This window comes from Stenella coeruleoalba (genome assembly GCF_951394435.1).
Source record: "Stenella coeruleoalba genome assembly, chromosome: 10".
Classification (NCBI taxonomy): Eukaryota; Metazoa; Chordata; class Mammalia; order Artiodactyla; family Delphinidae; genus Stenella; species Stenella coeruleoalba.
Window position 1 is genome coordinate 34783219 of NC_137156.1, and position 22107 is coordinate 34805325.

Consider the following 22107-nt stretch of genomic DNA (forward strand, 5'->3'; position numbering starts at 1 on the left):
CCTGACACTCCCCTCGCTCCATCTCTATGGAGGGGGGTGAGTTAAAAGCCCATGAATGTGCAGAGCCCCCAAACCATTTTGAATCTCCTCACAGGATGTGAACAGGGTGGGATTTGGCCCCAGTTGCCAAGGCAACTGCGGTGGGAGTTCCCAGACGCTAGGCAACCCTCCTGTGACCCCCGCTGACCTGTCACCCCCGCAACCAGAAGACAATAGGAGTGCAGGCTCCGGAGGCCCAGGACGCCTTTCAGCTCAGCCGCAGAGCCGGCAGCCCTGCCCACCCCCACTGTCTGGCCCAGTCCTCCTGGCCCCAAGTCCGGCGAGCATCCAGCCTGGTCCCCAAAACCTCCCCAGGCCCTCACCTCCCCAGAGCTGGCACACACTTCTCCCAGCCCTGGCTGCCCCCATCAGGGATATTTGTGGAGTCTATGGGGAAAGCCCTACACACTGGGAACATTTTCATACAGGTGAAATTAGATTAGGAGAAAATGCAGGGGCGACCTTCAAAGAAAAAAGCCATCCTAGAGGGGAAATGTGCGGCCGGGGGCCACTGAGGAAGGAGACTTTGTCTTGGTGAAGGAAGGGAGGGGGTTGGCGGGCAGCTGGCACGCCTGTTCGGTTCAAGGCATTCTTTAACAGCAGCTGGGGATCACCAACTCCAGCGGGCCAGCAGGGTGCCAGGTGCAAAATAAGGTTCGATGCGTGTTTGCTGAGTGAATGCACGCTCCAGGGCCCACAGCGCTCTCCTCTCCACGCTTCCTTCTCAGGGGTGAGTCTCCAGGAGACTGGAGACCAGATGAAAGCCCCAAGGACAGAGTGGAGGCAGTGTGGCTCTGTCACTCACCAAAAAGAGGGCTGGGAGGAGGGAGCGGGAAGCTGGGGCCTTGACTGCTGAAATGGGGCAGCCAGAGGGGGACCCTCTCTCCAGTCAGACAGAGCCTGGCAGCTGAGCCCTGTCTCCCCTACCCCGCCTCTGTTTAAACAAGCTCCCGGCCTGCTGTTGCATGGAAACAGGCGCCTGCTCTTGTTCCAAAGTGACGTGGCTGCCCTCTTCAGCACTGTTTGTTTCAGCCTAAGTCCTGTCACCAGCCTGACTTCTGACTCGCCCTGTTTATCTCTCTCTCTCCTTTGTCAACTCATTACTCCCAAAGGCCAAGACTGCATTTCCAGGGCTTGTTTATCCAGAGCAGAGGGGCAGGGACTAACAGACCAACCGACAGACGGACAAAGAGGAGCCGCGGAGGCACGAGGAGGGGGGACCCGGGCACTGCCCGAAGACCCACTCACACCCTCTGCCTCTGGAGTGGCCACTTAGAGCCAGGGGCCATTGCTGCTTTTGTTGGTTTGTTTTAAGAGCGCTTTTAGATTGGGAGTGGAGTGCTCTCATTCACTCACCAGCAGTGGTTAATTTAGCACCTACTACGCGCCAGGCCTTGCTGCCTCCATTTCCCTCAGGGGACTGTGAGTGTGGTGGGAGCTGAGCCCTGCACTAGGAACCGGGAGACCTGAGATCTAGCCTTTCCTGTGTCACCTGGACAAGTCAGTGCCACCTCTGGCTGCCCCCTCATTGTGATACGGGAATAATAACACCCATCTCCCCAGGATGGTGAAGCAATTAAAGACCCAAAGCACCAAACAGAGGTAAGGTGTTTGTTTGTCCTCAAAGGACTTCCTGGTGGGGGTCGAGGAGGAGGGGGCACTCGCTGGGCCACGGCCCTCTTTCCTACATTCACTCTACCCCACAAACAGTCAGAGACACTTGTTGGGGGGGGGGGACCAGAAAGTGTTACCCTCAAGCTCCCCCCAAAGCCTCGCTCATATATTGGAGGGAGAAGGACAGCCCACAGGCTGTTTCCTTTTAATTGAAAATTTTGTAATTTTAATTTTGCAGGGTTCTTTTCATAGTTTGGAGCCAAGAAAACCTTTTTTAAGTCTCAAATATTTTCCTTGGCCCCAGGCACTACGCCCATAGTGAGCCCAAATGGATAAAACAGCCCTCCCTCCGCCCGCCTCCAAATCTCCACCCCAGTTTATTTGTGAAACAGATATAGGATTTTCCAGGACTTTGGGATATTCACCAAAACAAACAGGGATAACTGGAACGTGGAATATAGATGGTAGAACGTGGCCTGAGCGCAACGCAGAACAGAGAAACCTGATCGGTACAGACAGTTCTGTCCCTCCCCACCCCACACCTCTCCCCACTTATCCTGATATCTGTGTTCAGTCTTCTCTTTAAATAATTTTTTTCAAGAAACTTTCCAGTTTCAGTATTCCTCCCAGTCCTCCCCCGACAGTCAAAAATTTTCACAGCTCTGTCTGCATAGAGGTGCAGGAGGGGAAGAGTTTTCACCCATACAAAATGGGTGGCCTTAGAGATTTCTGGTGGGGTGTGTTCTTATTTTGATGAAGGGCAGGGTTCTGCCCTTTGACCCTCTGTCCCCCGCAGGTGGTACAGATTCTGTGGGTCTCTTCCCCAGAGAACCTGTTTAGGAGGGCTTGGGAGATACCAGCAAACTCCCAAAGACCATCTCCCTAGAGAAAGGAGACAGGCCCTTACTGCTCAAGTTTCCACTGTTTGCAAGAGGAAGGAATTTTTTAAAGTCCTCAATTCTGTTCACATCCGTACTGACCAGGGATTTTACACCCAAACTGCATCTGATCCTAACAACCCCTGTACTTTAGGTGCCAAGAGGTAAGGGAAGCCCAGGACTGGCCAAGGTTGACAGCTGGGAAGGGGCAGGCTGGGGCTTAACCTGGGTTTGTTCAGTTCCTGCATCAGTGCTGGCTGACCAGCCCAGCGCAGAGCGCGGGGCTGGGCTTCTGACGGTGCTGCTTCCAGTCTGACCTCTAGCTTCAAGAAGTGTGGTGGTAAAGGGCCCCTTAGGGGCTATGGAGTCGGGGAAGGAGCCCCAGGGCAAACCTGGGAGAGAGCATGAGGGCGATGTGGGTACACACACCTGTGTGCACGAGGTGGGGGTGGGGTACGGGCAGGGAGGAACATGCAGTACCCGAATTTTCCACATTCCCAGCAGAGCCCCCAAGGGGCAATGCCACCAGCAGTGATTCAAGGAGCAAAGTCAAATAAGAGGAGCATCCCAAGGCCAGGGCTGGCTGGGCCGGTTCTCCTGAACTTGTCAAGCACGATTCTCCCTTTTTCCCCGGGGTGGGGCCAGGACCTGGGGCCCCTGCTCTGTCATAAGCCAGCTAGGCTTCCCCACCCCCTAAGGCCTCTGGATCCTCAGAGAGGCTGGTCTTGGACTCCTGAACTCTGCAGTTTAGGGTGGGAATGATGAAGGGGAAGAGGGCGGGGGACGCAGACAGGGCTTCCAGTCTGAGCACTGAAAATGGAGGCCTGCCTCTGCCTACTGCTCTGGACCTTTTCCCAGCTGCCTTGACCCTTGGTGCCTGGAAGTTTAATCTCACAGCTAGCCTGCATCAGGGGCCCAGGCAGAGGTGGAGGTGGGGAACATTTCATAATACAAATAAAATGAAGATACCACTGTGCACAGCCCCCCTCCCCCAAAGAGCACACACCTAGAGCAGGGTCTCCCTACCCCAACCCTGTTTGTTAACTTGGCAGGGGTGCGGGAGGAGAGCCCAGGCGCCCACCCACGCAAGACGCACACCCTCAAGCCTGCTGCCCAGGCGTCTGTCTGCCCTTGTGGGCATTTCTGAGGCTGTTCTAAGGTCCATGATCTCAGGGCGGCCAGCCCCACTTCTCTTTCTGGGAGGGCTGCTCTCCCCCTGCCTTAGTGACCACTCGAATGGGAGCGCACACAGGGGATCCCTGCAGGCTGGACCTTCTCAAGAATGTTAAAGTGAGGCTGCGTGGCAGGGAGCGGTGGCCCCCAGGTGGCCAGGGTGTAGTGGGAAGAGGCCTGGCGCCCCTCTCCCCTCTCCTGGGTTGCTGGGAAGAGGCACCAGCGCCTACCTGTTGCTGCTGGAAGTGGAGCAGCTCCGCAGGGCTCATCTCGCCGTTGCTGTCTGGGCCCGCGGCCGCATCCCTGCCTGCGCTGCCTCCGGCGGGGGCCCCGCCACCACTGCCGCCGCCGCCGCCGCCGCCGCCATCCGCCTGCCCGGAGAGGCTGCCCACGCCGTTCTGACCAGACGGAGCCGACCTGATTGTCTCCGAGGCGGATTCCACCATCATGTCGCTCTAGCGGGACCTGGAGGGGGAGGAGAGACACAGGGGAGGGGCTGAGGCTGGACAGGCAGGGCGGGTTCCACCCGGGGAAGCAGGCGGTGCCCCTCAACACCCCATCCCCAAACGACACAACCCCCACCAAGTCCTGGGGCGGCTTCTCCCTCTCAGCTTCCTGGAGGCTGATCCTGGGACCCCTGTTGCGGTGCAGACCCTCCCTCCTAAGGTCACCCTCCGCCCCAGGCAAGGGCAGCTCCAGACTGAATTGGAGGCCGCCCCGTTGCCCCCCTCCCCCACATTTCCTCGAGGAGGCGCTACCCCCCCAACCCCCCCCACACCCAAACCGGTTCAGGCCTCTCCCTCCAGGCTAGTGTGTAGGGCAGAGCGGGGGTGGGGGGGGGTCCTGCAAGGACTTGAAAGCAGGTGAGCTAGTCCCCAGAACCACCATATTGCCCCCCTCCCCGACCCGCCCCCACCCACATGCACCTGTGATGGCCTTTGTGTTTGTTCCCCCCCTAGATGGGGAGTTCCCCTGCTAGGTGGGGAGTTCCCCAAGAGCAGGGCCTCCTTCCCGCACGCCGCCCCCCCCCCACCAACACACACAGCAAAAGCCGCTGCCATTTTCCCAGCAACTATTGGGTGCCAGACCCTCTGCTGGGCCTGGAGCTGTGCAGCGAAGGCAGCTGGTGGTCCGACTTCTCTGACCTTCCATTCTAAGGCCTTCAGACCAGCACCTGGCCCAAAGCAGACACTCAATATTTACTGTCTCTACAGGCAGCAAGATCCCTTCTCACAAGAATTGTGGGAGAATAGTTTTTTGGGGGTTTTAAAAAATGTATTTATTTTTGGCTGCGTTGGGTCTTCGTTACTGCACAAGGGCTTTCTCTAGTTGCGGAGAGTTGGGGCTACTCTTTGTTGCGGTGCGCAGGCTTCTCATTGCAGTGGCTTCTTGCTGCGGAGCACGGGCTCTAAGTGTGCGGGCTTCAGTAGTTGTGGCACGTGGGCTCAGTAGTTGTGGTGCACAGGCTTAGTTGCTCCACAGCGTGTGGGATCTTCCTGGACCAGGGCTCAAACCTGTGTCCCCTGCATTGGCAGGTGGATTCTTAGCCACTGCGCCACCAGGGAAGTCCCGGGAGATGGTTATTATCATCTTGATTTTACAGATGGGAAACTGAGGGTCCAGACAGAGGATTTACCCAAGGCAGAGTCAAGGCCTGAATCCTGTATCTTCCCCCATCTCCCCCAACTGCCTCTCAAGAGTGGCTGAAACATGCTCAGAAAGAGAGAGGGTATGACTGGGATGGTTATGCTTAGCGAGGAGGAGGCTTGGGTTTCCTTCTACAACTCACGGAGGCTGTACTATCTCAGGGGCTCGTACACAGACTACGAAGCAGATGGGGGACTTCAGCATGCAGAGCTGTTCTCAAAGTCTGGGGTCTCCAGCTATCGTCAGATTCACAGCCCCCTGAGAGGAACAAAAGTTTCAGCCAAACAGGTCACAGTTGGTACTCCCCACGGAGCTTTGACAGAAGTCTTAAACTCCCTAAACCTCAGTTTCTTTGTTTGTATAAGTAATTACTCCAAGCCTCTCAGATCCTGTGAGGAGTAAATAAAATAGCACATGCAAACCACCTGGCAGAGTAAGCGCCAATAATGATGTGTCCCTTCTTCACCTGCCCTATTTGTAAGGGTGAACACCCTGGGCTCAGAGAGGTCAAAGACTTGGCCCAGATCACACAGCGATCGGGCTGGAAGCCAGCCAGCGTTCTTTCCTCCCTTCTTGATTACCTTTCGGCCTTGGCAGACCCCACAACCACACGGTGTCCCTGACCCAATAAATAGGTGCAGGAGGGCCTTAATAGAGAAACTGCTGGAAGGATTATTTCCCGAGTTCCTTCTCCGAGGTGGCAGCTCCCCAATTCTCCTTCACTCTTGAAGAACTCTTTCTCCTCACTCTGTTGGGTCACTTGCTGTTTTTGTCCCCGCTGTCAGCAGAGTGGGGAAGATAGCGAGAGTATCTAGGTGTGCGTGGGGGGTTGGGGGGACAGAGCGCCGTGAAAGGCCCGTGGGGAGGCCACTAGTTCACGTGTATGCCATATTGCCCTGCTCTTGTGACTCTAGGTGTCTGTCCCAGTGGACCTGTGTGGCCTCCTGGGTGACCCTGTGCTGCTGGAGTTTGTGCATTTCTCTGTGTTCCCAAGGGCTTGTTGCTCCCCCACCCGCCAGTTGCTGTTCCCAATCCTGGGTTCTGCGAGGAGCTGGGCTAGGGGCAAGGGCAAGGTTGGGGGCAACGGTTCAGAAGAGACTGAGCACTTGGTCTCTGGCCTTAATGGTCGTGTCAGCCCCAGGGCCAGTAGCTACCAAATGATGGATGGGGTGGGCACCGTCCTCCATCCGCCAGAGCACAGGGCTCCAGCCCCTCCCCACAACCGCCCACCCGGACCCCTCCCAGCAGCCCACAGAGCACCTTCCCTCACTCAGGCCTGGGCCCCAGCTACACGAGGGGGATGGGGAGACAGCAGGGGCCGCTCTGCTCTCCCTCTGCCTGACCCTGGCCCTGCTGGGGGTGGAGAGCAGCTGCCTGCCCCGATTCCAAGTCTACTTCCCTGAGATCTGAAAACTCCTGGGCCCCAGGGGACAAAGACCAGAGCCTCAGGGGTGTGTGTGCACAGGAGAAAGGAGAGAGAATCCAGCAGTTTCTTCTCGGGGTAAGGGAGAGTGCCCCCTTCCAACATTCACACACACCATAAAGTTGCTCAGACAGCAAGTTTGGGAAAGGAAGAAAAAAGGAAGGAGGACGCAAACAGAGGTGCCCTTTTCTTTTCTTTTTATTGGGGGGGGCGACAGAGCGACACCCAGTGAACAACGTAATTGCTGCAATGTGGCTGTAATAACAGCTATTCAAGGGCCGGATCATTCATATTAAACAGGGCGAAGCCAGCCTCTCATCTGCATGCTTGAGATTATATGCATTTGAAAAGTCATTTCCGCAGGCTGTACGAACGGCATTAATTCCCACGTGGCGCGCTGCTCTGCCCCCTCCCGGGGCCTTCGCCTCCTTCCAGGCTCGCGCCTGCCTGTCCACCAATACCAACCCAAACCTGCAGGTGGGTGCTCCCAGGACTCTCCTCACCTCTGTCCTGAGACACCTGTCCTCCTGAGGAGGAGCACAGCGGCAGCCTCAAGCCTCCTTGCCTGTCTCTCTGCAGGTGTTGCAACAGCACCGCGGTGCTCCCTGCACTGTGGGTGAGCAGGCTCTGCGTGCCTGGCGCCCGGCCACGTAGGGATGGGGTGGGGTGGAGTGGGGTACTGGAGGCAGGCCTTGATATCCGTGCCCTGCACCCACCACAAGGGTGCGGGCTGGAGGGGGGAAAGGCAGAGTCCGTGGGAGCCTGGACTCTGGCTAGAGAAGGCAGGGGACTGGGTGTCAGGGGGCCTGAGCTCAGTCACAACCAGCTGTGACTTCTCTGTCCTCCTCCTTCTCTGGGCCTCCATTTCCCCATCCCTACATGGAGAAGTGGTCTTGAAGGTCTCTTCTGACTTGGAAGCTCGAGGAGGAAAAACCCCTAGTCAGTATGTACACAAGAAGCCCCCGTGTTCTAGCGGCTGGTGAGAGCCACCGAGGTTCCACTTGAATCACAGCTGTCCCTTTCCCAAAGGGAAATGTATGCCTCAAATTTCCCAATGGGGACCGGGGCTGCCTGCTCTGGTACCGAGGGGGACCCTCCAAGAGCCCCCTCCTCCATTCACTCCCACCCTTCCGCCTCTCTCCACACACTCCTATCCTGCCAATCCGCGCTCCCGCCCCAGGCACCCATTTATTCAGCAAAGAGCTGCTGACTACCTGCAGAAGTGGAGAGGCGCTCTGGGAATGAGACCATCAGGTTTCAAGGGCCAGCTGTGTGACCTTGGGCAAGTCACTGGGCTCATACCAGCAAGTAAGGAGAGGAAATTAGAAGGCCTTTCTAGGATTTGCTAAAATTGAGGCCCACCCCAGCCTTCCCTGCACCCTCTCCTACGCTGCGCTGGGGGCAGAGGCCAAGTCATTTCCTGTGCTCTAGGATTTTTTGTCTGGGGCGCTTGGTCCTGTCCTTGGGTAGGTCCTGGTCTTCCGTCTATCAGGGTTCCCTTGGGGAGCCAGGGCACCTCGGAGTCTTTGGCCAGTACCCCGACGCTCCCGCAGACGACGCCGTCGAAAGGAAGGAAGGGAGGGAGGGAGGGAGGGAGGGAGGAAGAAAGGAAGCAAGCAAGCAAGCAGGGTCAAAGCCACAGCCGCCTCTTCCGCTCCGGGGGAGTCTGCGGGCCGCCGGGGGGGAGGGTGTGTGTGGGGGGTCCCACTTCCCGAGGCTCCTGGCCCTTCGAAGAACGCGGGCTCGCAACGAGGGCCGCCTCAGAACGCGCCCGGGTCCGCCTCTGTCCCCTCCCTGGCCGGAAGTGACGAGTTCCACCTACCTTGGGGCCAAAGGGAGGACCCAAGGGCTAGGGTGCTTTCGGGGGAGGGGAAAAGGACGGGGGAGCCCCACACGCGTAGAAACTTTTTGTGCCTTTTCCGCGGGCCCATATGGTGTACGGAGTATTAATTACCGTAGCTTTTTAATTAACAATCGCTTAATCTGAGCCGTAACATTTGCCACGACACCCTACGCCTCGTTGCGAACCCGCGCCGCCCGCCCTGCCAACTCATCAATTAATTTTTATTGACGTTTTCTTCCCCAAACAGGCACAATACCAGGGTTTTCCAATTAACACCTCCGCGATCTCTAATTAGTGCAATTAACAGACTGATGGATGCCCGGAGTTTACCCGCGAGGGAGGGAGGAAGGGAAGGAGGGAAGGGGCGGGGCAGTCCCCAGCGTGCTCTCTCTCCCGGCGCGCGTCCCGCAGGGCGCACACGTGCATGCGCTCGGCCTGAGATGGGGCGCACCCCCAGCTCTTAGGGGAGCACGGCGGGTGGGGGCGTGACCACAGGTAACCTGTACCCAGAGCAATAGTGGTGATTTGAGTTGAAATAGCAGGCACAGCCCTTTTGGAAACCTAGAACCTAGTTGGAGAGACAGCTGAAAGCCTGAGACTAGAAGTTGGGAGACTGGCTTCTAGCCCCAGCTCTATCACCAACTTGCTGTGTGACTTGGGCCAAGTTAGTTCTCCCCTTTTCTTCTCTGTATGATGGGGAAAACTAGACTAGATGTAACTACCAATTTATAATGCACACCCCTATCAACTTCCAAGAAAGACTGGGAAGCAGACTGCAATAAAAGACAGATAAAGCTACTTAAAATATAGTATCATGGGGTAGTAGGAAGGGAGAATAAATAGGCCAAGATCTTAAGCCAGAGGATCTCACACTTGAGTGCATCAGAATCACCTTGGAGGGCTTGTTAAAATACAGATTCCTGGGCCCCAGGCCTGGAGCTTCTGATTTTAGGTCTCTGGAATGAGCCTGAGAATTCATTTCTAAAAAGTTCCCAGGTGATGCTGATGCTGTCTGTCCAATACAACAGGGCTTCAACGATGAGCACTGGCTTTCGGTTATGAGCTTCCTGGTGGCCAAAACGAGATGATCTACCTCCAAGACCATTAATTCATTCAACATGGATTTAGTGCCCCATTAAGCTAAGCACTGAAGACCTATCTGCAGGAAACTGAAATTCGGTCCTGGACCCCTACAGGCTTACAAAACACAAACAAGCCAGTACAGGTGTCCTGGCTGCTTTGAGGGCAACTGGTAATAATGGAGGTCCTATTCCCCCTCCCTTTTTTTCCTGGGTAAATCTGGCATTTGCCTTTTCGAAGGTTTAGCCACTAGTGGAGTTATGGTCATGAACAAAGTCATTCTTCTCTCTCCTCTGACGCTGGCCAGGAGAATATTTCACCGGCAATGACCCTTCATCCATTCATTGGTTCAACGAATATTTAAGCACTTACCCATGTGCCAGGCTGTGTGTGTGCAGACCTGAAGAGAACAGGGCACAGGCCCTGCTCTCCTGGAGCTAATGTTCCCAGGAGGTGAGGCAGATGATAAATAAGGACACAAACAGATAAGCTCAAATAAAATAAATTCTATCAAATATGAGTGCAGGGAATAAACAGGGGGATCTAATTTACACGGGGACAGGGAAGGCTTCCTTTTAAAATGGCATCTATACTTAGAAAAGAATGAGCAGGTATGGGTCAGGTAAAGTGTACACTGAATGCAGGGGACCAGCATATGCAAACGCCCTTATTTTACAAGAGAAGTCACTGGTTTCAGACTTTCTTCGGAGCAAAACGTCTTTGAAATGGACACATTTCTAGATTATATAAAAAGACACCTAAGTGGGTACCACACAGAACAGAGCATGAGGATGCTCTTTATTTCCTTCTTTCTCTTTCTTTTCCTTTCTTTCTAGCTGTCCTGCTATCAGCTCTTACTTGTGTCAAGGGACGTAAAGCAGAGGGCTTTTCAGAGCAATGAGCACTGGCATTTCAAGTGACTTGGGATACTTCCCAATCTGTCATCCCAAGACCCAGGGATCCCCTTCCCCATTCAGCTCAGGCCCCAAAGGCCCACTGGCTTCAGGCCACCAGGTGAGGGAGGGCTCAGGCAGGAGCCACTTTGGGCCTCAGCCTTTCTTATCAGCCCCTCATTTGGCATCCTACCTGCTGACCCTGCTCTGATCTCTTATTACCTCTGTAATTAGAACATGAGCAGTGAGGTCACCATTCTGAGCCTTGGTTTCCCTGTTTACCATACGAAGCTAATACCAATAACCCTTCCTTTCAGGGTTGCTGTGGTATCAAATAAAATACACTGCCAGAGAAGGTGTTCAGAGAAGGGTATTAACTACAGTTATGGGGACCCAGCAAGTCCAGATCCCATCCCCTCATCCTAGCCTTATGGTTTGGCATTTGAGGAAAGTGAGACAGAATCCAAGGGTTAGAATGTCTCTGTAGCTCCAAAATGGGTCCCCACACCAGAGCAGGGTGATGTGAGTCACATGACCACTTGGTTCTCTGATCAGCCCGGCAGTGTCTCTCCTCAAGCAGATGGGGCTGTCAGAGTTCCAGAACAAGCTCGAACCCTCTCCAGGCCCATGCCCTCCCTGTACTCGGGGACTCTCCCTTGTGTGGGTCAGAGGCTGGCACCCTCGGTTTTCTCCCTAAGACTCCCACTTCAGCCTGAGAGTCTCCCTAAATGACACACTAGGAGCTATCTGGTCCAACTTTAGGGACCATTCAAGGCCTCTTCTTGGCACAAAACTTCCAAGCCCAAGGAGCTAGTGCACGTGGCAGGGTGAGGACACATCTCTAAAAGGCTGCAGCGACCTCTGATGTGGAAGGGGACCCACCATCCTGGGCTGTCTGTTTCAGGTTCGCCCCCAAGTTTGTTTGTTTATTTATTTATGGCTGCGTTGGGTCTTCGTTGCGGTGCGCGGGTTTCTCATGGCAGTGGCTTCTCTTGCTGCGGAGCAAGGGCTCTAGGTGCGTGGGCTTCAGTAGTTGTGGCTTGTGGGCTCTAGAGCACAGGTTCAGTAGTTGTGGCACACAGGCTTAGTTGCTCTGCGGCATGTGGGATCTTCCTGGACCAGGGATCGAACCCGTGTCCCCTGCGTTGGCAGGCGGATTCTTAGCCACTGTGCCACCAGGGAAGTCCTCTCCCCCAAATTTCAATAACTTTATTTTCTAATCATAAAAGTAAGACGTCCTGGTAGAAAAGTATGAAGAAAAAGTAAGGAGACTTATAAGTACCTTATAAGATCCTTTTGGGATCCACCCCTTCCAGTCTCATCCATTTTCGCCCTCTTTGGGCATATAAACATGTAAAACGTGAGCTTGGGCTCATAATCTGTACATGGTTTGAATTTTTCTGTTTTCCCACTCACCACTTATGGTCATAACCATTTCCACATGACATCAAATATTTTAATTAACAGTTTTCAGTGGTCACAGAGTCGTTTGAATGGGCTGTGTGTTCCAGAATTTATTTAGCAAATCCCCTAAAGCTGGATATCCAGGCTGCTGCCTATGTTTTCACTATGACACTAATAAACACCCTCATGTGAACAGAATATTCTCCATTTCTAGTTGCTTAGGATACAGGTTTAGGTGGAATTGCATGTTTTTAAGGCTCTTGATACATCTGTTCCTTGATGTCCATAAAATGTGTGCTGACTTTGCCCTACCTTCAGCAATGCACCCCTGCCCCAGAGGACTCACAAGCCTTTTTTTTTTTAAGCTATCTTCCTGCATTCTCCTCAGCTCCTTCTTCAGAGGATTCTCAGATTCTGCTTATGGTATTGAGAACCCAACACTACCGACCCTGTCAAATCTGGGCACATAGCTGGGTGATGGGCCTCTGCCTGCAACTGACACTGGGCACAGTGGGTACTGGCATTTGGACACACAGAGGGGGATAAAACACAGCCCTTGCTTTGGAGGGGGTGGGTTATAGTTTGGTGGAGAAAGGAAGACATACAGACAAACACAAGTATTTAAAAATACCCATACTGGGACTTCCCTGGCGGTTCAGTGGTTAAGACTCCGATTTCCACCGCAGGGGGCGTGGGCTCAATCCCCTGACAGGGAGCTAAGATCCCACATGCCATGCAGTGGGGCCAAAAATTTAAAAAAAACATACCTAGGTTCCACCCCAGATCAATTTAATTGGATTATCTGGGATCCAGGCATGGATAATTTAAAAAGTTCTTCCAAGTATTCTAAACTTCAAGTACAGCCAGGGTTGAGAACCTCTGCCCTACAAAACACACACAACTTTACAAATGTTAAGTAGATACTGGGGGGTGGCGTGGTTGCTAGCTATGGGTGCCTAGAGGGAGTGGGGGTGCTCCGGGAAGGCTTCCTGTAGGAGGTGACTTCTGAGCTGAGTTTTATGGAAGTGAAGCCTGGGCACACAATTTGTGAATATATTTTAATAACAACCATTCCACTCAGAGTCCTTGAAAGTTCTTTCCCATACCCTGTCACACACAACCTGCACTCTGACAGATGAAGGAACCCATACTTCAAAGATGTTTAGTGATGTATCAAGGTCACTTGGCTGCTAGGAGGTTGAGCCAAACTGAAACCCTATAGCTCTTCTGACTCCCAAACCAGTGCTCTTCCCCAGAATTCCACCTCAGACGTGGCTAGGCCCAGAGGGCGGTCACTCTGGAATTTCCCTGGAATCTGAACCTTTCCCCACCACCATCACCACACCCCAGCGCACTTTCACTGGCTCTGGCCCCAAAATGCTCCCAGCAGGCCCTTGCAAGGTGGCCTCCCTCTACACGCCTTCCAAGTACCATGACCAAAAGGAAGAACTAACAAAAAGAAAAAAAAAAAAAAAGAAAAAAAGAGAACCAAAGATCCCACTCCATCTCATTAAGAAAGTAAACATAAGAGCCATCTAAGTGTCTAATTAAGCTTCTAATTAGTCCCTGCTTGTTACTAATGCAAATTAGATTACTCCGCTTAACTACAGCATGTCCACAACACCCTTGTTAATTGCGGCCTTTTGAAATTAAATTACTCCCTAATTAGCATATCAAAGCCATTGATTCGGAGCTGGGAAAGATGAGGGCAAAAGGAGCCGAATGCCAAGTTTGGTTAATCAGAGACGGCTAATTAAATAGTGCCGTCTTTCGTGGGGGGCCCGCTGGTTAAGAGGTGGGGTACTCATCCCGGGCCCAAGTGGCCATCTGGAGCCTGGTTCTGGTAGTGCCCTTGGCACCAGGGGGCTCCAGCTGGGCTGGGACAGACCAGTAGTCTGGCCTTCTCTGGGGCCCTGGCTGTTCTGCCCAGCCCGCCTCTGGCATGCCCTGGCCCCTTCCTTTGTCTCTCCTGATGATATCTAGGGGTGGCATTCACAGGGATCTTGGGTACCAACTCAGGGGCATCCAAAAAACACACCCATATTCGAATTGCAAGATTCAGCATCCTTCCACATCCCTCTCCCTGTTCCAAGATGAATTCTGGAAAGGTGATTGCTCCCAGTGCTTCTCTAAGCCCCACCTGTGGTGCCATTCTCGGAAGAAAGTCTCCCCATCCCCAACAAAAAGTACATACATTTCGGGGGGGGGCAGGTAAGAGCGTGATGACTTTCACAAAGGGGCTCACCTGGGCAGGGATGGGCTGATTTCAGCTTGGAACAGACCCCTCAAAACACAAGACCCTGTAATTCCCTCCGTGGTAGAAGGAAGGGGAAAAGAAATCACCCACCACCATCAGTTCTTAAGCAGCTATGCAAGAATTAGATTTGGGTCAGGGTGTCCTAAAGGTCTTCTCTGAGCTCTCGTACAGACCCTGCAAAGTCCTTCAGACACATGCCCACCCCCCCAGCTCTTCCTAGAATACTGAGGATGGGCAAAATCTCCATGAAAAAGTTTCCAACTGAGGGCTTCCCTGGTGGCGCAGTGGCTGAGGGTCCGCCTGCCGATGCAGGGGACACGGGTTCGTGCCCCGGTCTGGGAGGATCCCGCGTGCCGCGGAGCGACTGGGCCCGTGAGCCATGGCCGCTGAGCCTGTGCGTCCGGAGCCTGTGCTGCGCTGCGGGAGAGGCCACAGCCCGCACCGCTAAAAAAAAAAAAAAAAAAAAAGTTGCTAACTGAAACACCCTCAGGGGCTAGGCGGGTCCCCAAGCGGGCCAAGTGGGAAGTGGAGGGTACTCAATCCCTGTCTATCTTTACCCCACAGAAATGCAGGCTCCGTGTTTGATAGGGTTTGGGTTTTTCAAAAGCAGCCAAGTGGGGATATTTATGTGAAATTTACCACCGTAATAAACTTTGTGTGAGCCAACAAAACACATAAGGGGTGAAGTCAGTCCATTTGTGACCTCAGCCCTTATGGTCAGCATTCTAGACAGGGAGGTTCCAGTCAGCTGTGTGACCCTGGACAAGTTACATCACCTCTCTGGGCCTGGGGACCTCACCTGTCAAACAAGAACAAGGAGGTATGTGAAATGGCAAAGCACAGTTCCTCAGTCAGGGTCTGGTGACCACCTAGTTCTACTCTGTACCTGCCATAATCCCTTCCCAGACTTCGGATATCTTCTAGAACCTTCTTCCTCCATCTTCCATGCAGAAGGCAGAGTCTGGGCTTCCAGGTGTCCTTGGCAATGCTGAGGGCTTGTTCCTTACAAATGCCTGACATGGCAGCTGGGCAGCTAGGAGGTACACATCTATGCTCTCTGCCCTACATTTAACGGATTAGCCCTGGTGGGTGCAACAGATCTTAAATGCCTCTTCTAAAAAAGACAGAACTTTCACAAGAACAAAATCTTGATGACTGACAGGTCCCTAGCCTGGTCCTTCAGTGTCCCCCTCCCCCAACTAGGGTGTGTATATGTGTGTGTCTGTGTATGTGGCTCTGTCCACAGCTCTCCTTCCCCCAGTTCTCCTCTCCAAGTTTCTCACCAGCAGCCCCCGCAGCACAGAGTCAGGGTCATGGCCAAATTCCCAAAGGGTTTGGTTCTGCTGATTTACCGAGGGATCAACCAGTGCCCAGGGGAAAGGAAACCCCCGCCCCCACCCCCCAGTGCCCAGCTCAAAAGGGTGAATCTCAGGCAGTGCCCAGTCCATGGGTATCCATCCAAACCAAATTGGTCTAAAGGGCCCATAGCAGTGGTTTTATTTTAGAAAACAAGTGAAATTTAAAGCAAAGCAGAAAAAGATAAATGGGGAAGGGGTGAGGCTGTCCTGGTGCGAGGGGGAGGGCGGAATGGTGGTACAAGCGGGCCAAGCTGCAGCCCGCCTCGCTGAGCTCTCTCTCCCAACGAGATTCAATTAATTGATAACAAGAGGCATCAAATTAATTTCTGGAGGATGTGAGATTCTGATGAAGGGAAATCTCGTAGATGGGGATCGGGTGGGAGGCGGCGGGCAGCGCCCCCTCTAATCAGGCTCCGCTGCCTAATTGGGGAGAAGGAGACTTGCCTGGGCCGCTTGGTCGTCTGCCCCACGCTCCACAGCGCCCCTTTCGGGCAGGACACGCGGAGGCAGTGAGCTCCGGATGCGTGGAACAAAGCGGGCCAGTCTCCTCTCACCCAACGCCCAACTCCCTCCTCCCCGCCACCAGCCCACAGCTGCAGGGAAGGGCGGGGGCAGGGAGAGTTGAGTGTGGGTGCTCCCTCACCAACTGCACAGTTATGAAAACCAGAGCCCAGAGAGAAGACTGTCATGCCTAAGGTCACAGAGGGAATGAGGAAGCTGGTAGCAGTGCGCTTACTGGTGCCCCTCAAGGGTGAGTCCCAGACCCATGCGACCCAGATGGGCGAAGTCATCCCCAAGCTCAAGGAGGTCAGCACACAGCGTGGGAGACCCTCCCTGTAGCTAAAAGATAGAGGCCACCCGCTCCCTCTTCCAGAGTTCCCTGGACCCCCAAACCCCAGCATCTTAGGACCGAAGACATCCGGCGTGTGCGCTTCCCCGCACCTCGCAAAGATGTGCTCGCGGAGGCTCAGGGTAACACTGGCCGGGCTAGTAACCCCGAGTGAGTGCCCGCAGCTGGGGGGCAAGGACCGGGAGCCCTGGCTCTGCTGAGAACCCCGGAGGCTTCCTAAAGGAAGGATTCTCCCAAGTGGACCAACTGTGCACCCTCAGCATCCGACCTTCACAAGTGCCTCTGTGCCTCCGGCTCCAACCCAGAGATGTGGACGCCTCCAGAGAGCACTGCGCCCAACCACTTACAGTAGCCGCCGCTCCCTCGGTCTCCTGCAAATCCTGAGCTCCCATCTCTCCCCCAAATTCTCCTCAGCTGCGCCCGCCCTTTTCTTTCAGGGTGTGATACACATCTGCCCAAAGAACCCCCTGAAGGAGTGAAAGGAGGAAGTATATGCTACCCTCTTTTGGACCAAGTTCTTTCGGCCTGGGTCTCCTGGAAGCCTGAGCTCCAGAGCTGGGAAAATGAATCCCAGGGAGCCCGCCCTCCAGCACGCCCGGTTGAAGAAACAAGAACAGAAGCCCCTTCACCAGCCCACGAGCCAGTTTCCCTTCACACAGCTCAGCCCTCCTGGAGGCTCTCAGGGCCAGCACCTGCATCCTGTGCCGGCTGTGGAGTGTGAGGACCGGAGCCTGCCTCCAGTCACCAGAACCTGTGGGAAAGATCCTCCCTGGGGCACTTGCTCCATTTCTGATTTTCCAAGTTGTAAGCGAGCCCCCTCTTATTAAACCTCTTCACCTAGACTCCTGCGGGCCACTGCACACAGCGATGGCTCCACCATGTTTGTGGAATGGAGAGCAGGAGTCCCGGTCTCCATGCCCGGATCCACCCTGCCCTCCTGTCACCACCATTTGTCCCTCCCTCGTTGCCGGGGGGAATTCTGGGTAATTTCCACCCGCTGACCCTGCCTACCTTGAACACATGCAGAGGGTCACTGGTCTACACACCTCACTTTGTTACTGTCTGAGGAAAAACCATCTCCCCTCCCCTCCCTCCCATTTGCACCGTAGCCCAGGTCAGGTGCCATGAGAAAACTCCAAGTAGGAGAGAGGACGTTCCCCATGCCCTGCACCACCAACGACTCCACGCACCCTCAGGTCCCCCCAGCTTGGGAGGCTTCAGCTGGGCAGAGGATGGGGCCTGGGGAGGTGGGCAGAGCTGCTGGGATTTGGGGAACAGGCTGCATGGCTATGACCAGGGCTGGGGAGAAGAAAGGCACCGGGCTGCACTGGAGCAAGGGACAGCCAGGTAAAGATCCTGGGAGGAGTCATCCTGGGACAAGGCACAAAGGAAGGAAGGGCATCAGCCCGGCCCAGGCTTGAGTGGCTCACTCCTTTGAGGGACCAGATGCTCTGGGCACCTTTTGTGCTAGGAGCTCTTCATTTCCAGCTCAGGCAGGCATGCCCCGAGTCCAGGCTCTGCACAGGGCCCACGAAACGCCGTCTCACAAGACCACTGCGTCTGCAAGCCTCAGGGTTTGGAGTAGAGGGTTCCTGCTGTAACCCCAGCAGGGCAGAACTGGCCGTGGGTGAAGGTGTGCATTTCCATGGAGAATCCAGGGAGGCAATGTTGAAAGAGGCGGAAACTTCACACTCAAGGGAAGTTTCTTTTTACTTCTTTAAGATGATCCATCCAGGAGTAGGTCCCAGATTGATCTGAGACTGCCTGCCAAGCTTGTCTTCCATAACGCTGCATAAGCCAGGGTTCCAAACCATAAAAAGTCTCCCTTTTTGGAGAAAGGTGGTGCTGGCCATGTTTCCTCCTCTGTGTTCTAGGGAACTATCCCTCCCATTTTTGCTTCCATGAGCACCTTAGGATGTTGTGGGGAGGGGGGATGACTGGACCTTCCAGGGTCATGTGCAGGTGGGAAATGTCAAGTTCTGAGCCCAGACCTTCCCTTAAAGGGAAGACAGGAGGAGGAAACCCAGCCCTCTCGTTGGAGGGCTGAGGGGGACGCAGGCCTGAGCTTTTGAAGAAGGGATGGGGAGTGGCAGGCCCTCCCATCCCCTCCTTTCTCCCTTCCCCACAGCAGAGGCTCAAGCCCTACCGGTTACACTGGGAGTCCTAGGAGCCCCACATGTTAGTCCCAGCCCTACCACTAACTAACTGTGTGACCTCAGACAAGTTGCTTCTTCTCTCTGGGCTTCATTTTCCAAACCCCTAAAATGGAGATTAATTTCCAGTATTCAGTCCAGCATGTGGCCTGGCGGTGCTGGGAATCTAATAATAAAAGCCACCCCTTGGTCAGTACTACCCTGCGCCACGCACTATGCTAGGTACTTTACGTCTGCTCTTCCGTCCTGCTCCCAACCAGGCTGTAAACGGTTATCATTGACCTACCTTACACATAAGAAAACTGAGGTTCCAATAGCTTAACTAAGTTCTCCAGAGACCCACCACCACTGGCAAGTTCCAAAGGCTTTTCCCCTGTGACCCATGTTCTGCCCTGGGGAGGCCTGAGTTCCTTGCCCTGGGTTCCAGGGTTCTGGAACCAAGTCATAGGAAGTCAGTTCAGCCATCGGAGCCTCAGAATCCTGTCAGAAACAGTGCCTGCCCTGCCTTGGTCTGGGAAGCTGGGAGATTTTGAAAGGAAACTGTGCGGAGCTCCTTGGATGGAAGAAATTATTACTTTGCACAGTTTGGGTTATTAGAAAAGTAAAGACATTGTGCCTGCTTGGGATGGGCACGGAGGGGTCTGTATTTCAGCTGGAGAGACAGGAAAGCCACCAAGGCAGTGGGGCAGCAAAGGATTAGGATGTAGGGAAGGAGGGTGCAGCTACTCCAGGTGTGGAAGATCAGGGAAGCTTTCTTGGGGAGATGGCCCTTCCCCCCTTGCACCTCATACCTTTCCTCTGAAACAGACACGCTGCTCCCACCCTCCTCTCTCTAATGTGATATCTTATCTGCCTCTCCTACCCTGACAATGTGCAGACCCCAGCCTTCACTGCTTGGGCACACCAGTGCCCAGCCTGGGACCTGCCCAGACAGAATAGGGGCTCAGCAAACCTTTGGGGAATTAATGGATTAAAGGATTCCCCCCTCCTTTCCTGCCCCTAAGGAAGAGGTGTGTTTGGAGTAGGGGCCCAGCAGGATATGCACATTCCTGGCAAGAAGGGATCTACCTGCCAGCAGCCAGAAAGGAAGTTTCTGGCTAAAGGCACAGGGAAGGAGGTTGGGGTAGGGATGTCTAGGTGTGAGAAGTGTACCTACACAGAAAGGGACAGGGACAGGTCCTTTTTCAAGTTAGGCCCAACCTGCCCTCCCCCCACCCCCCAGCACTGGTGTCAGGCCTTTCTCCCCGCAGGGCTCACGGGTTCACCAACTCCATAACTCCTGCAAAACCTGCCCAGGACTGGGAGAAGGACAGAAAACCCCACCCAGGGGCCCAGCACTTAGTGCCAGGAGAGAAGGTTCCCATGGTTCCCCCCAGTTTAGTGTCAAGACTGCGATGGGGCTAAGGTAGTGGGGGGGGCATCCAGGAGACATTCACATCTTACAGCGGTCCTGAGGTGGCGGGGAACACTCTCTAGAGCCACCTCCTCCCCTGCCACGTTGCCCCACTGATGAGAGGGGGGAGTGACGCCAAATGGGGAGCCCCACGAGACACAGCCCTGCTTCTGAGAGCCTCAGATCTAAGGGTGCCAGAGCGAGCAAGCTGGCCAGGTGCCCGCAGCACAGTCTCAGGGCCCTCCCTCCCTCCTGCCAGGTGACAAAGAGCCCCAGAACCCAGGCAAGACAAAGTTAAAACAAAAATGAAAACAAAATAAGCCTGTGGATCTCCCATCCCCTGCAGCGGTTTTCTGCCAGGTTGGGCAGGGGTTGTCTGGGGCAAGGCTGTCTGAGGTGGGGGGCTCTCCTTAGGGCAGCTGGGGCCTGGCCCGCTTGTTGGGCCTTCGGCCCCTGCACCCACCCGCTAGCTCACCAGGAGGGTCATCGGCTTGAAATGCCCAGCGCCAGCAGCGCTCCGTCCCAGAAGTGAGCTATTGGGTTCAAATTCTTGGTGTCGAGCTCTCCATTACCCACTGTGCTCCACAATGGGACCGGTCAGACCCTCCCATGGCTACTGGCGGTACAGATGATCCCACAGCTCCTTCCTTCTGGGTGGGAGAAGGGGGCACCCAGGTGAGCCTCCAGCTCCGACCCTAGCTGCCTCTCAAACTGCGCTCCCAAGGCCCTCAATCCCAGACCCAGCACAGTTCGCCCTGGGACAATCCAGGCGTCCGCTTTAACACGGGATGAACATGCTGAAGTTCAAGTGAAAACCCGCATTGGCCAAAATGCTCCTGGGCTTTCTCAGCCACCACGGGGATGACAGCTTCAGACTTGGGTTTTCTCCTCCGGGTACCCCACCTCCAACCCCTGCTCCAGGCTCCGAGGTCAATCAGCAGGGAGACCCGGCGCTGGGGTGCGAGACACGCGGTGATCTCCAGACGCCTTAAACCCCAGGCACGGAGTGAGCGAGGAAATCAGTCAGGCGGGGGATGGCAAGAGAGGCCCGCGGTGCAAAGGGACGAGCCGGGTGTTCTAAGGGCTCAGGGTCTCTGCGCTCCCGTATCCTCTTCCCCTAACCTAGACAGTCCGGGTGAGACGCCGATGTGTTCACGAGGTCGCCCCAGTTGGAAAGAAGGAATCCGCAGCCGTCAGGGCCTCTGACTCAGAATCCGCCTCCCGCGAAATCGCAGAGTCCTTTGCCGGGGACGCCGGGACCCCAGGTCGCTCAGGGCGCCCCGCATTCTAGCGCCTCGAGCTGTAGCTGGGCTCAGCTCAAGTTAGTTAGTTTGGCGTTGATGGGGAGCGCAAGACTCGAGAGCTGCCGAGATGACCGCCTCTCAAAGAGAGGTGTCTGCCAGGAGGCTGTCCAGGGGAGAGGCCACAGTCCTGGATCTGAGGGGGGTCTTGCTTGGTTATCCCGGGGCACTCGTCCCTGGCGGCCTCCGAACCCTGCTGCCGCCTTCTCTCCCCACTACATGGTGAGGCGGGGCTCTCCCCAAATGGGGTGAATGAAGATATCGGCCGGGTCAACCCCCCACCCGCCAGCACCGGCGCACAAAATCACAAGGGGCCGTTTCCAGACGCTCTCAAGTCCCCAAGAAGTTTTCCGCTCTATCTCCCAGCCGACCCAGGTATGGCGGAAAGGCGCTGACTGGCCCCGGAACCTCCGAGGTGCGACCCCAGGCAAACCAAGTCCCCTCCTCACCTAAGGCGACGCGTTGGATAGGACCGCGGTGCCCCCCCCATCTATCTGCCTCCGGCGCGTCTTGGGGAGTCCTGGACAGACTGGGGTTGGGGGAGCCCACTTCACCACTTCCCTCCCCGGCTCAGGAAAGTCCGGGCTGGGAAGTACTCTTTGTCTGACTCGGGGCGGGGGGGTGGTCGCGCCCCCAGACACCCCATTCCTCGCGGCCAGGCCAGGAGGAGGCCGGTCCTAGCTTCTTGGGGGGAGGGCGGGCCTTAGTAGCCTTTCCAGCCCCCCCAACCCCTGCCGACCTCCTCTGCCCGCCCCCCCGGCGCCGCGCCGTAGCCCCCACCTGTTCCCCAGGCAGCTCCGG

The 22107-nt window shown here is 55.2% G+C and overlaps 1 protein-coding gene across 2 annotated transcripts in view; it reads right to left on the reverse strand.

The window, feature by feature from the left end:
- FOXP4 (forkhead box P4) overlaps positions 1-22107 on the reverse strand; it is a 51158-nt gene that overhangs the window by 28190 nt on the left and 861 nt on the right. For both annotated transcript variants that reach the window (XM_079934447.1, XM_079934446.1), the window contains exon 2: positions 3935-4169. In XM_079934447.1, the coding sequence (XP_079790573.1) occupies positions 3935-4153 (219 nt within the window). In that variant the 5' untranslated portion in view covers positions 4154-4169. The remainder of the gene's footprint in view (positions 1-3934; positions 4170-22107) is intronic.